We start from the raw sequence: 15574 nt of genomic DNA on the forward strand, positions 1-15574 counted from the left end.
CATATACTTTTTCATAGAAATGTCTCTATCATGTGACAATACTACCTTAATTAATGCACGAAAGCCCCTATATATGTTCACCGTTGCTATTTGTCATAACAAAATGCTCTCTCCTTTCTGTGATTTATTATCTGGTCATGTTAAGTTTTTCCTATATTTGTATTTATTGCTCTAAAAAATGCTGTGCGGACAGGCTTGATATGTCACATATGGATTAATTACTACAAGCACATTCTCAGAAAAAATGTTGAGAACAGCAATATTAATAGAACCTAATAGACTCACTATACCAAGTTGAATGTGATCCCAAGGAAAATGAAATGTATAAAGAAGCCAAATAAAAATAGGCTGATTTGTCTTCCCCCAAAATATTCTTTAAGAACCTTAGGACAGGCATACCAGGGTGGTGCAGTGAGTTAAGCATCCTGCTCGATTTCAGCTCAGGTATGTTTTCAGGGTCATGACAAAGAGCCTCCCTCCCCATGTGGTTCCACACTGTGCGGAGTCTGCTTGAGATTCTCTCCCTCTCCCTCTGCTCCTCCCACTCATGCTCTCTCTCTCTCTCAAATAAACAAGTCTTGAAAAAAAAAGTTTAGGACAGAATGGAGTTTTTAAAAAAAAAATATGGTTTTCTAAGTAGACATTGAAAAACATGAAACAATGAACATATTATTTTTTAATTGATTATTAACATGTCCCAAGCATGCTGTAAGTATGTTCCATTCTCATGAGAGGCAGTGAGATAAATAGTCATCGTCATCATCATCATTTCACAGATGAAGGATGGAAGCTGAGAGTAACTGACTCACCTAAGGCCACAGAGTGGGGTTGGGAAAGGTTTGGCTTCTACCCTAGAGCTGAAGCCTGTAGGAAATAGCAAGTTTACACATGGGTTTTCTAGATTAGGAATTAAGTATTTGAGAGTTCCAATATTTGATTTAAAAAAAAATTCATTCTGGTTATGTTTTTGGTCATTTGAGCTCATGTACACTTGCTACCTGCTAGGCAGTTGGTCTCTTTTCCATGGCTCAGTAACGAATAAAGGCATCTGTGTAGAGAGAAGAAAAATTCGCCAGCATCTGACTCATTCCCTTTTCTCTCTTCTTACACTGAAAATCACAGCCCTTGATATGACTCAGCTTGAAAGAAACAAAGACAACAACTATTTTATATATTTCAGATGTTGTTAGACAGTTTTTAAAAATGTATTTCCCTTAGGAATGTCATTCAGTGTGACTTGGTCCACTATTCCTTCTGACCCTCCTGCTCAGCAGCTTCTGTGTTTCCCACCTGTAGGTCAGAAGAGCACACAGCCTCTAACACTGCTGGAAAGGACAAGCAGAATGGAGAACTAATCTCCTCCCGACTTCACACTTGGCTAATTAGGTGTTACCTGGGAGTTCACACCTTTCTAGTAGCGGTGTTTTCTTTCTGCCTTAAAGTTCTTCTTAGGCACTTGATTTTTTGTGAGAATAAACAGAAATAATTTCATATATAAACATTCATCCAAATGAGCATGATTATGAGACATACTTCAAATCAGAATTCATCACTGAAGATATGAACAAGTAGTCTCCCTAGAGACTTCTTGATAGAAGAGGTTATAGATCCCAGACTGTCCTTTGAGGTTTTGTCCCAGTGTTTCCTGACCATGCCAAGAGGCATGCTTTTAGGTCTCCATAGAGTCAGTAACCCCCTGGGTGAGTACCCCAGCGGTGGGCTTCTACTTCTATTGATGTGACAGAATGGGTAGTAGGTCACTCTAAAGGGATCATGAGGAAAATAAAAGATGACTATAATGCCTAAGAAATACATATTTCTTGGCCCCCATTTCAAGTGGTATGCAATAAAATGGTGCTTAACAAATATTCAGTACATTTATTTCAATAAACATCCTTATATATCATCTGATTTCTTTCTATAAACTGGTGCTTAACAAATATTCAATAAATTTTATTTCAGTAAATGTCCGTATATATCATCTAATTTCTTTCTTTAAAATGGTGCTTAACAAATATTCAATAAATTTTATTTCAATAAATTCCCTTATATATCATCTGATTTCTTTCTTCAGGAAGTTTTTGGTTACTAAACCCTAACTTTGATTTTAATGATTAAAGATTTTCCACAACTTTTTCTAGCCGATATTTGAAGTTTTGTCCAGTGAGGTCTTTATCTGACCTCAGACTATCAGCCAGTTTCCCAAACAAGAGGCATTCACAAAGTAACCTCAAATCAGGCCTCATGGTAAGGTATATATTACAAAACGTGTTAACCAGATGATGATAAAGACAGATGATTATAAAGTTGCAGCTATTACTGTTTATTGCTTTGATGTAGTACAAGAGAAGAAGAGATGTGTGATTTTTCTTATTAACAATTTTAATTAACTTTTAATTGATTTCTGGGAAGATAAATGGTTTCATTATAGCATCACACACAGAGCTCCTTGGCTAGATAGTAAATATCAGTGCGAACTTCCTGACAGTATTGCTGATAATAAGGGGTTTTGTGTTTGGTTATCTTGTCCAACATCTACATAGTCATCTGTAATAGTCAATAAATAGAACTACCTTGCTTAGCCAACCCATGTCACTTAATGTATGTGACCTTATTCATGCTCCTCCGTTAATTAAGAGATGGGAAAGGAAGGAAATAGCATTTTTCAAGCATTCTAGTTCCTCGGTCTCTATTAGATGGTAGTCTCAGTTACCTTAACATTTTTAGAGTACTTTCTTACAGAATATTACAGTCTTTTGTTTCATGTGTATCAGATGCACAGCCTTTCATGGAAGCTAGGCATTCAGGGAATTAAGTTGTAGTGAATTGGGTAAAAACATGTGGTGAGGGAGAGCTGAGGGGCACATTTACTATTATTATTGAATATATTACACATATTCTGTGCTTTAGCTGACATTGAACCATGTGGCCCCATTATACAGATGAACCCTCTAACGTTTATTTTTTACAGTCTACCTGTGGAATATGTATTTGGATATTCTCTTTCCACAAATCATCCCACTATAATATAGAGAATAGTGTGTTTTTGAAAAATGCAACACACAGAAATTAATGAGACAAGTTCTTTCCAAAAGGTTTCATGGTTGTGGAAAAAGGGCTTTAACTGTGATGCAAAGAGGCATTGTCAAGTAGAGAATTCTGATTTGTGACATGACCTCCAAATGCTGGAACTTTCCCTACAAAGGGTAGAACGGGGGCCATGATTGGAGGAATGGATGGGTGATTGGAATGTCAGAGGTGAAAAAGGAATCTTTGTGGCAAGCCTTGAAGATAATGTCATGAAGTATATGTTGAGTCCTAGGGAAATGTCGAGAATTGATTTGATTTGAGTAGACAGCTTGTAGAAGAGAGCAGATAGTGAGGGAGTGCCAAAAATGTGGGTGGGAAGAGATAAGGCATAGGGGTCTTGGCTTCTTTGTATAGTTTGTGCAACATGTTGAAAGGAGGTAGCCTTTACTGGGGATTTCTAAATCTGGTGCATAATGTATCCCTCTTGAGAACTTCACCTCATTCACTAAAATAGTAATGTTACCTCAGGAATTATGAAGTAATAGAACATTTTAAATTTTATTTAATCTCAGTTTCCCAAATTTGTTTATTTGAACCCAGACTTTCCCTTCTCTCTTTACCTCCTCTCACTCTTGTCCCTGAAAGAATGTACTGGCATCCTGAGGGACATTAACTAACATTCCATAAAATGTAACACAAGGAAACTCGCACCCAGAGTTGCTTTATCAAGGCCATGGCTAAAACCCAATATCTCTTCCTCTTCCCCATGGCCTTTTTTATCAATTTCAGCCATTTGAAAAAATCCCCTCACTGTCCTGCTGAAAGCATATGTTTTTGATTATGTTTTCTCTTCCGTTTATTATTTCTCTTTAGACCACTCTATGAATCCAAACATGGCTGAGTGTGTACACCATTACAATAGTCATTTTCAACATGTCCTGGAGAACAAAGATTACGAAGTGGAAATATTGTGTGAAAAGTATCACAGACAGATTATTAAAAGAAGGCCTTATTCTTGGCATTGCTCTGTGAACTGTAGCAGTATTTAACAACTGTATGTCCCTCAAGATACTAGGAACTATTCTGCTAAACAAACAGTAGTGGAAACTATGATGAAATCCCTTCTGAAACGGTACTATAAACCCCTGGCGGGGGGCATTGAAGATAATAATGAACATCCTTTAGGTTGCTGAGGTTCCTGTCCTCGTGTAGATGGGTGACACTGATTTTGGAGGGAAAGAAGTTTAGTGGGAGGGCCAGGGAGTGTTGGATAATACCGCAGCCTACAGCTAAACTCACTGACACAGCTCTTCTTCCACGGGCAAGGCTAGAATTGTAGGTGTCCATAAGGGAAGAGTTTATACAACTTAACAAGCAAACCACAGGCTGTCTTTACAAGCAGATCTTAGAGAGGCATTAACCCAATTCTTCCTACCAAATTCACCACTCCCAAGTGGGAAAGGGAACAACAGAGGGCAGTTGTCTTGCTAAAATGCCCTTCCTCTTAGCAAGATGAAGCATAGGGGAGGAAGTTCCTATTCAACAATCCTAAATAAAGAAGGCCTTAATAAAGCACTTCTCTGAGCTAATATACATTGGGAAGTTCCCAAGGGAAAATGTGGTTGATGTGATTAAGGTTAAGGAGCTCACAGTTTGGGGAATGCAGGTGGTGCATTCTGAAATGGAGGTCTGTTCTTATCTCTCAGTCTCTTGTCAGAGCAAGTGTCCTCACAATCCTCTAGAGAAGCTCTTGGCATGGGTTGTTACAATCAAATGTGAAAAGTCTCGTGCAAGTCACTGGTTACCAATGTAGTTACTACATTTGCATTGTTCTGATATTAATTATTAGGTTAAATCTATAGTAGTGTCTATTTACTTAAGTTTGCATATATTTTATTCAGTGGAACAGAAAAAAATGTCATTGCAACGATGAGAAATCCTTCTGTAGCTATAGTCTATCTTATTCATGTTACAATTGATGATCTGGGCCATGTTTGTGAATTTCATCTCTGGCTTGCATAACGGTAAGAAAAGAGATTGAAAACTGCTCTCTACTCCACATATTTTATTTTATAGTTGAGATATCTCAGACCTAGAGAGAAAAAGTGACACGTAAAAGTTAATGACATCAAAAAATAGTATGCTGGGAACACTGAGACCAATCAGCACTTGTACAATATAGCAATCTCTTCTTAGAGAACAGTCATTTGCCACCTTAACGTACATATCTCTCCTTGTCATTCTACAAAATGCTAAAAGTACAAAGATATTTACTTGTCATATGTTTGTTTGGGCTGTGATAAAATATCACTCTGTTTTTCTAAAAAATGATATTTTTTCAGCATAGAATCAATAGTTTCACCAAGGTGATCAAAGTACTAGGTTCAATTCCAATAATTCCAGTTTTAATTTTCAGATTCTTAGCCAGATTCACAGAGGATAATAAAACAAGAGCCAAAGTAAAGCCAAACAATAGATGCACAATGACAAAAATAAATAAAATGAAATGAAATAATGAATTAAGAATTAAAACAGCTACTACATAGCAGTACTAATACATTCATTTATATATCTTAATATATATATGATTTATTTATGAATTTAAGTATTTATTGCATGCTTACTATGTGCCAGGAATTATGTGAGGCTTTCAGTGAAAACAGAAAAGCCCAGAACATATTCTTTTTTTTTTTTTTAAGATTTTTATTTATTTATTTGAGAGAGAGACAGTGAGAGAGAGCATGAGCGAGGAGAAGGTCAGAGAGAGAAGCAGACTCCTCATGGAGCTGGGAGCCCAATGTGGGACTCGATCCCAGGACTCCAAGATCATGACCTGAGCCGAAGGCAGTCGTCCAACCAACTGAGCCACCCAGGCGTCCCAACCCCAGAACATATTCTGATGGCATACCTTGTTGTACAAAAGGAGACCAGCTCTTAAATAAGCTCATTGGTAAATATATAATTAGAAATTATCAAAAGTGGCAGAAGTGGCAGGTATATGGCACTTTCGGCCTACGTACAACAGGAAAATCTAATCTGCATTTCAGGAATCAGAGGAGGCTGCTTTGAGGAAGTAATGTTTAACTTGATGCTTGGAAGATGCATGAGTAGGGGGCTGGTGAGTGATAGCAGGAGCCCTATGGGCAGAGGGCCTGGGAGAAGTTTGGAGGTTAGAGAAAGCAGAGTGAAAGCTGCATCTTCTATGCAACTTCTTGATTGTACTAAAGGTTTGACTATTGCCCAAAGCAATGGAAATCATTGAAGGAGTTTACACAGAGGACTGATATCATTCTTTTCGCTTTTATAAAGCAAAATATCTGAAGGGATATAAGTGAAAGAAAAGAATTAGCAAGTAATTTAGTGATCTAAGCTGTAGTTGGTGATGTCTCGGACCAAGATGGTTATGAGTGAGATATTATTTCCCCAGGGTTGTGGGGAAGGAACATATGATGGATAGACAGGGATTATTCTGTAAATGACTTTAGGTCTTGGACCTTGGTACTTAATATACTGTGTATCTCACAGCCTGGAGCTGAGTCTCATGCATGGTATTATATAAGCTTTTCTCAAATTATTGGATGAATGAGTAATTGAACAGATAAAAGATGGAGAGCTCAGAAATATCTACTTTACATCTTACATAACCTCATATGGTAGTAGAAGACCATTTACTGAAAGGGGAAGTGTGGAAATAAATAAGATTTGGACGCAGGAGTAATGAAGAGTTCAATCACAGACATATTAAGCTTCTGATTCTATGAGACAGAATATTGGCCCCCAGATATGCCCTACCTACAAATATGTTACCTCACATGGCAAAAGGAGCTCTATAAATGTGATTAAGATTAAGGAGCTCACAATAGGGGAAATTGTTCTGGATTGTCCAAGTGGGACACAATGCAATCATGCAAGCCCTTGGAACTGGAAAAGGTTGGGAACAGAATAAATCAGAGGGATGATAAGGAAGAAGAAAGAGGAGAGGGTCAAAAGTGTGAGAGTACCTTGACCCATTATTGCTGACTTTAAAAATGGAGGAGATGGCCATGGACTATGGGGTGGCCTCTAGAAGCTGAGAATGGTCCTCATATGACAACCAAAAAGGAGGTGGAGATCTCAATCCTACAACTCAAAGCAACTGAATTCTGTCAACAACTCCAAAAAGCAAGGAACTCAGTAAGTGAACTTCCCTTACAGCCTCCGGAAAGAAACACAGCCCTGCCTTGTACTTTGATTTTAACCTAGTAAGACGCCTGTTGAACTTCTGACCTATGGAGCCATAAAATAATAAATTTGTCTTTTGTAAACTGTTAAATTTGTGGTCATTCAATATGGCAGGTGTAGAAAACTAACAGAGATATGTACCAGGCATTCTTGTGGAGATGGCTAAGCAGCTAGAGGTGTATAAAACAATACTACACAACACCCCTCCCCCACATGTGTATGCACACACACACACATTAGCCAAACGGAATCATTGTATAAAACCTTCCATTATATGGATGAATGAAAACATAATTTGAACAGGAATCATTTAAATTACCGGTTATATAAATGATTTATTTTGTGATTGTAAAAATTCCCACAGACAGAAAAAGTCACTGAAATTTCCACAAATGTCGCCATTAAGAAATAAGAGCTATTTATATTATATTACTGGAGTACATTTTTCTATTTACTTATGCAATGATTCAGACCAAAAAAAGAGGGGGGGTTCTTTTTTTTCCCCTGAGGGGGCTATTGTTGTCGTTTGGTTTTTCCTCTGAGTGACAAGCTTGACGGATTTGTCATTAATTTGTATGGCAAATTTTAGGCGCAACGTAAAGAATGTTTTAGGCGCAATGTAAAGAATGGAAACTCTTCAACTTGTTCACTGTGTTTCTTCCTCTTTGGGCGTTCCTGCAGTGCCTTCTCCGTCTCTTCTCAGGCTTTAAACCTCAAGCATTTGTGTTTAGATGAGTCGAAGGGGCAAATCCCACTGGCATGTCTGGCATTAAGACATAGAGAAGGAGCAGAATTGCAAACATGACTCACATCTTGGACTTTACCACTTTACCTCAAACAAGGCATAAGCATTCAGCCATGCCCCCAACACATTTCAGCAGAGTTTGTAAACTTGGATATACACCTGCATTTATGCTATTAAAATCCATCCTTTTGCATCCCAGGCTTTGTGGATATTAAATGATTTTATTGTATCCATAGCTCATAATGCAGTCAAGTGTCTTCCTTCCTTAACTTAATATCAGTTTTAGGGCAGGATTATACAACAGTTCGTGGCTTCTACTACTTACTCCAGTTTCTTTGCAAACCAGTAGCATTATTAAACACAAAATGCAAAATAGTTAATAGTAACAGTCATCATTTATATCACACTTGAGTTTGGATAAGATTAATTCTCTTAACACCCCATTGGAAGAATATTCACTTGAAATTTACACATTTTATTTGATGCAAAGTGGTTGTGATGCAACTTAAAAATTTTATTTAATATGTTATTATAATAACAATAATTCTCAATTATCATTTGAAGATTGTATTCCAATATTAAAGAAGAGCCCTCTTCAAGTGCTTCCTGGTTTCGGTACCTTGACTCTCTTTTGGGGTTGGGAGCAGATTTAGTTTTAAATCTAAGTTTCATGTATTTATTTATTCAACATTCATTAATTCCAGAAATATTTATAAAGTAGTTTTATATGTACAAGAACTAGGGCACGGTATATTTATTTCTTTTGTAATTCTAAGCAGGAGCTTTAAATTCCATAAGACACCATTCTCTCATTTACAAAATGGGAACAACTGTATTTATTCATAAGACCATGGTGAGGATTGGGCACCTGGGTGGCTCAGTCAGTTAAGTGTCTGCTTTCAGCTCAGGTCATGATCCCAGGGTCCTGGGATTGAGTCCCACATTGAGCTCCCTGCTTTGTGGGGAGCCTGTGTCTCCCTCTCTTTCTGCCCCTCCCTTGCTTGTATACTCTCTCTCTCTCTTTTGCTTTCTCTCAAATAAATAAAAATAAAATCTTTTTAAAAATAACATGGTAAGGATTAAATGAGATATATAGTGCTTGACAAAATATATAGGAAATGAATAAACAAAGTGTTTGAACAAAAAATACTGTAACATCTTAAGTTGTCATCTAGCACATTATGTTACATTAATTAAAAACTACCTGTGTTTTCCTGATTTAGAATTCAAAATCATTAAAGAAATGATAGTACAGGAAAAATCCAGTATTTTTATAATGTGAGTTTTCTTTTGCAATATTATATTGTTAATGATATTATCAATGTATGTCATGGTCATTCTGAATGAAGAATAATTCAACTATAGTGTATTTCTTCTCAAGTTCTAGAATTTTCATTACATTGTCATTATCTTTTTACTTTTTCCCCAGAGAAAAAATTTCAGTAAAAAATATGTCATGATTTTTCAACTGTCCCCTTCTAGCAGGGCACCATAGCAAAATGTAATGTGCAAAAAGCATGACAAAACATAGTAGCTGAATGCCTCTGTTTTTCATCTCTATTCAGGCAACAGACCCTGATGCTGGGATAAATGGCCAAGTTCACTACAGTTTGGGCAACTTCAATAACCTCTTTCGCATCACATCCAATGGGAGCATTTACACAGCAGTGAAGCTTAACAGAGAGGTCAGAGACTACTACGAGCTTGTTGTTGTGGCCACAGACGGAGCTGTGCATCCCCGCCACTCAACACTCACATTGGCCATCAAAGTTTTGGATATTGATGATAACAGCCCCGTGTTCACCAATTCAACATACACTGTTGTTGTGGAGGAGAATCTGCCAGCTGGGACCACCTTCCTCCAGATAGAGGTATGTGGGGGTATCCAGACAAGTCCTGGATCCCACATTAGAAGATCTGCTGTCTGCAGAAGGTTGCAGACTTAGCAAATAAAAAGACAACACACCCAGTTAAATTCTAATTTCAGATAAACAATAAGTAAAGTTTTAATAGAAGTATCTTCCCCATGTTGCATATTGGTTTTATGTAACAACCTTACTTCAGGGATATACCAACAAGTAAGAGGAGAAAAGGTGCACTTCTAAGAAATCAAATAAGATCATCTTATTTGATTTAAATGTATTAAAAATACATTTTTTAATTTATAAAATCAGTGCTATATATTTACTGTAAAAACCGACAATATAATATTCTATAAAGAAAAATTTAATAATCTCCCATTTTGTACCTCCAGAGTACTTGGTGTTAAATTTTTAAGTGTATTTGTGACACTTATCTTTGTGCTCACACAATATGAAATAAAATGTTTTCATATTTACATACAGGTAAATATGCATGTAGGCAGGTGTGTGCATATATACCTATGTATGCATGTTTTCAAGTAAATATTTCCGTATTGATAGTATATGTAAATATGCATTATGCAGTATATGCATGCATTACTACATATGTACATATTCAAATAAGTAGTTCTATATTTACATATATGTAAATGCACATTATCCAGGTATGTGCATATTCCTATGTTTGTATGTCTCTATAGATACATATGGACACATATCTATACTTATACACACACACACACATACACCCAGGTAGAGATTTTCCCTATATTTTACAGAAAGAGGATATTGCTGAACCCATTCTTTTTTTCACTTTTGGTGAAAAACTGGCTTCCTTCCAGAGGTCTGACTCTCCTTTTGAATAGTACCCCCATATCCAAGCATTTTTTCAGTCCTTGGCTACAGTATCACCAGAAACTCTGGACATTCTGATTTAGTAGGTTAGGTAGCTTACGCTGGCTTAGACATCTGCATTTTAAGCAACCACCCCTTTTAATTTTGACATAGATGGTTCATAAAGTATAATTTTTGGGGGAAAAAAGGATTCTAACAAAAGAATTATAAAAAAGAAAAAAAAGGATTCTAGTCCTTCCTTGACTTGCCTTCCACAACTTGAACCCTGTTAGCATGGGTTTTACAAACTTGCATTTTTTTCATGATTTAACTCAATAAATATTTAGGCAAAAACATTAATTTAAAAAGGGCAGGTGCCAGCCAGGGAAAGGTCCATATTTCTCCATTTATTCTTCTGTTCATCTATTTATTCATCCATTTGTTCAACATGGGTATTTCCAGGGTTTATTGTATGCCAGCTCCTCTGCTAGACTTTGGGGATTCTAACATGGAAAGACACATTTCCTGCCTTCACTGGGTTCTCAGTCTGGCATGGCAAACAGACAAGTAAATCCTTAATTGCGATAGAGGTTCTTAGAGCAAGGGCCTCAGAGATGACAGGTGGAACTCTCAACCTAATCTTGAGAGTTTAGATATCTGGTATTGAGATTTAGACAGTTGCATTCTACAGTGTGAACTGAGGAGGATAGAGTAAGAGTTATTCTAGCAAAGAAGAAGAAATATTATTCAAGGCATTGGAACGAACCTGCTTGAGATCCTAGAGAGGAGACAGAGAAGAGCTACAGGCTGGAAATTGTATGGATCCCCCTCTCTATGTTCAGGAAAGTGAAGTTAACCCAAAATGGAATGGAAAACAAGAAGGATTTTAGATAGGAAAAATGACATAATCAAATCTGTGTTTTCCCAATGTCTTCTTGTGATGATGGTAACTGACAGTAGGGAGCCAAGGCAGAAGTTCACATAGCAGATGCATGGGTTCCTGTGTGCGCATCCTAACACAGCTCATGTCCCCCCATCCCCCTGATCCTGTTCCAGTTCCTCCACCAGAGCTGCCTTGGCCAGTCTGTCCTTGTCATCCTGGGAGACCTGCTGCTAGAACACGTCACCCCCAATTCTGAACACCTCTCAATTGACATGTCCCTGTTTTCTTTCTATTGTGGTATTTGTGTTCTTTTTTTTTTTTTTTTTTCTTGAGACATTAACCTGGAGGGCAGTATTTGTGTCTTGATTCATCTTGTGCTTCTCCTGCATAATAACTACTCCATAAAGGTTGATCAAGTGAAGGAAGTATAGTAAACTGAGCCTTAGAAATATTATAGAATCCTTGTAAGGAGAAATTATTACTTAAATTTCCTTCATTTCCTTATACTCCATTAATAATCTGTCATGTTTATGAAAAACAATGCAATAAAACTTTATTTATATTTAAAAGATTATTTCTCAAGGTTATTCAATTAGCAAGAAATAATACAATAATTTATGACAGTAATCATTTTTTTACAGTGATATGATTCTTTTAGTTAGTGATTTCTCAGGGAAAATAAATATAGTAATAAGTTTTTTTTTAAGAAGGCAAAATGTCATGAATGTCTGTCTCTCTACCTCTGTTTCTCCCTCTTTCTCTCTTTGGTAAATTACTTAACAAACATGCTTGTCTCTGAAACATGCCTTGTGATCAGTGTGAAGTTCATGCTGTCCTGGGTGCTGACCCATGACCTCCATCAGCCTTGCATTCCTCTGGTTTGGTAACACCACTGATACCATCGTCCTTCTGCTTTACTTCTTACAGGCCAAGGATGTTGACCTTGGAGCAAATGTGTCTTATCGGATCCGAAGCCCGGAAGTAAAGCACTTTTTTGCACTACATCCATTTACAGGAGAACTCTCTCTTTTAAGGAGTTTGGACTATGAGTCGTTTCCAGAGCAGGAAGCAAGCATCACATTTCTTGTGGAGGCCTTTGATATTTATGGAACGATGCCACCTGGCATTGCTACGGTCACTGTGATAGTAAAGGTAAGGAGCATGGATGACTCCTGGTGGCTAACTCTATACTCTCTTCTGAGTTTGAACTATATTAAATATCCAGGACTGTTATTCTTAAAAACACAGTAGTACTGGACCCAGAACATACAGTCTGAAATGTGTTAGACTTGAGAAGTAGCCAAATTGTTGAAGTAGGATAGATACATTTGAACAAAATACTAAATAAGAATTTAACTACTGTGGCTGCCCAAATGTTCCCATAGCTCTGCAATTTTATTTATTTATTTTAATTTTTTAAAAGATTTTTTAAAAATTTATTTGACACAGAGAGAGAGAGAGACCACAAGCAAGAAGAGAGGCAAGCAGAGACAGAGAGGGAAGCAGGTCCTCCACTGAGAAGAGAGCCCAATGTGGGGCTCAATCCCAGGACCCCAAGACCATGACCCAAGCCGAAGGCAGAGGCCCAACCCAATGAGCTACCCAGGCTCCCCAGTTCTACAATTTTAATCTAGTCCCAATTTCTCCAGACTAGTTTATTCCAAATTTCACAGCACCAGGGATAATAATTTCATCCAAACCTTCAATTTAAAAATTTTAAAAAGAAAAGATTATGGAAAAGGCAAGAGTTCTAAGGCCTCAGAGCTAATTAGTCTGTAAGCTGAGATTCTGGAATGAAATAAGCTTTGGGACTGAGTGGAATCAGAGTCGAGCTCAGCTCAGCCATGTTCAAGGTTTGTGACCATGAGGTCTTTATTGGCCGTGCCAGATTTCCTGTCTCATTCATTGTGATAATATGTGCCAAGTGATTGCTTCAGAGAGCATGGTATCTTAGACCTTTTGGGATTTAAGTGATTTTAGGGTGTGCCTTTAAAAGAAGACATGAGGAGAGATTTATCAGTTCTCAAACATTACTGTAGGTAAAGGTCACCTGAGCTGTGTCCTAAACTGTCAGATTGCTCTGCTCCTTCCCAAAGGAGCCCTCTTCCCATGGGGAAGGCATCACCAGTACTTTTCTGCAGATGGATTTTTGCTTAGAATGAAAGGAAGTTAGGTACTAGGGATGTCTCCAATTCTTGAAAGGTTCTCTCAAAAGAGAGGAGATGAATGCAAGTTCATAATGGTACACAAAGTCATAAGGTATATAAGGTCATAGACAATGTTTTTACTATGCTCTTTTTTTTGCATTTTTTGTTTTGTTTTTTACTATGTTTATTTTTATAGGTTACTGCAATATGGAAATGGTGGAATAAGAAATAATCACTTTTTTGGGGTTTTTGTTTGACTGTTTAACTGATAACTCATACATACTACTGATTTTCTTAGACAATAAAATACTGGTATGAATACACAGAAGATTGTTAGAGACTGTGCCAATATAGAATTAGCATGACATTGTTTATCATATAGTAACTACTCTAATGTTAGTGACTATAAGATCTTTAGGCCTGGGTTTTAGTTTTTTGTTTTGTTTTATTGTTTTATAGATACTCCTGCAGTCACAGGGACACAGAAATTATTCCATTGTCTCCTCTTTACACTTGACCTAGCTGGCCTGCCAGTGCACTCCTGATATTTCTTCCCTGGAGACTTGCTGTCTCCCCTAAATTATTGCGACACATGCATCCCTTCTATTCTCAGATGCCTGAAAGCTGTCTGGAGAGTCTTATCAGGGTCTGACTTCCTTCTTTTTCAGGCATCCACAATGGCTTTTTACCCACTTCTTCCATTGTGTGTCTCTCTAGCCTAAGAAATTATATATATATATATATATATATATATATATATATACATATATATTCGGAGAGTTAAAATTTTATGCAGCATTAAGTCCTCTTTGGGAATAGATATTTGAGTTATTAGACTCTTTCCTTGGGTCTAAATTCAGTTTGTGTGTCTCTTTCCAAAGACTGACGTTCCAGTGGATTGGAGAAGGATCGATCACTGATGGCCCAAGAGGTTTTAGTTCATATTTTAAAATATAATTTTTCCACACTATTGTGGTGTGACATTTAGAAATTTAGAAATATGTTTACAAAAATACTTTAGGGACATGATAATGTTTTACTTATGAAGATATCTGAACAAGTAAAGAAATGAAGAAGGCTAAGATAAGCCTGACCTGAGTGAACTAACAATATGGCGGAATGGCTCAGGACCAAGTGAAAACTTAGGCCATCTTATCTTGTCTACACTTGCCTAACCCTGTGGTTTGGTGGAAATGAACACACACAAAATTAAAGATAGAAAAATGGCATTTATTTGGCTGTTTTGAACAATAAGGGAAGACTTGCCACTAATGACTCTACACATTCTTCCCAGATACACAGATGGATACTCAGTGGGATGGCCTTGTGTCTCAGGGTGGGTGTGGTTCATCAAGGAGATGATTCATCATCTAAACCATCACAGACTCTGACTTGGCTGCTCTGGATTCAGTGTGGATTGATTTGTTTGGATTTTTTTTTTTTTTTTGATAGAAGCCTTTGGAGTTGGATTAGATCCAAAAATATCATCTAATCAAGCAGAAAGTGCTCTAAATAAGTCTTGGTCTCTAACTGGCACTGAAGCTTCTTAAACTGGATTTCATGTTCCCTGATCATCCCTTTATTTTAATATATGGATGTCCCCTAAGGCTATCATGTTGGCATGTGGAAAGGGTTTGCTCATCAGTAGACTCATTCTTTCTTCAGAAGCGGAAGGGTGTTGATCTAATTTTTGTTGTCTCTGTTGCTTTACCTTATTTAGAGAAATCAAGCAGTTTCGTTGGTCAGGTCTTCCTGACCTGTACTAAATTATTCCTGCTTTATTATACATTTATGACAAAACTTAATCAGCCAGCATTCAATTCTAGATATTTTTTTTTCTTTTAAAGATTTT

At 37.1% G+C, this 15574-nt stretch overlaps 1 protein-coding gene across 1 annotated transcript in view; it reads left to right on the forward strand.

The window, feature by feature from the left end:
- The window catches only part of PCDH15 (protocadherin related 15), a 731887-nt gene that overhangs the window by 487004 nt on the left and 229309 nt on the right, over positions 1 to 15574 (forward strand). Inside the window, exons 19-20 of the mRNA XM_045081472.1 lie at positions 9562 to 9867; positions 12503 to 12727. Of these exons, the coding sequence (XP_044937407.1) occupies positions 9562 to 9867; positions 12503 to 12727 (531 nt within the window). The remainder of the gene's footprint in view (positions 1 to 9561; positions 9868 to 12502; positions 12728 to 15574) is intronic.

This window comes from Mustela putorius, unplaced genomic scaffold (genome assembly GCF_011764305.1).
Source record: "Mustela putorius furo isolate JIRA1106 unplaced genomic scaffold, ASM1176430v1.1 tig00000577_pilon_pilon_pilon, whole genome shotgun sequence".
NCBI classification, from domain to species: domain Eukaryota; kingdom Metazoa; phylum Chordata; class Mammalia; order Carnivora; family Mustelidae; genus Mustela; species Mustela putorius.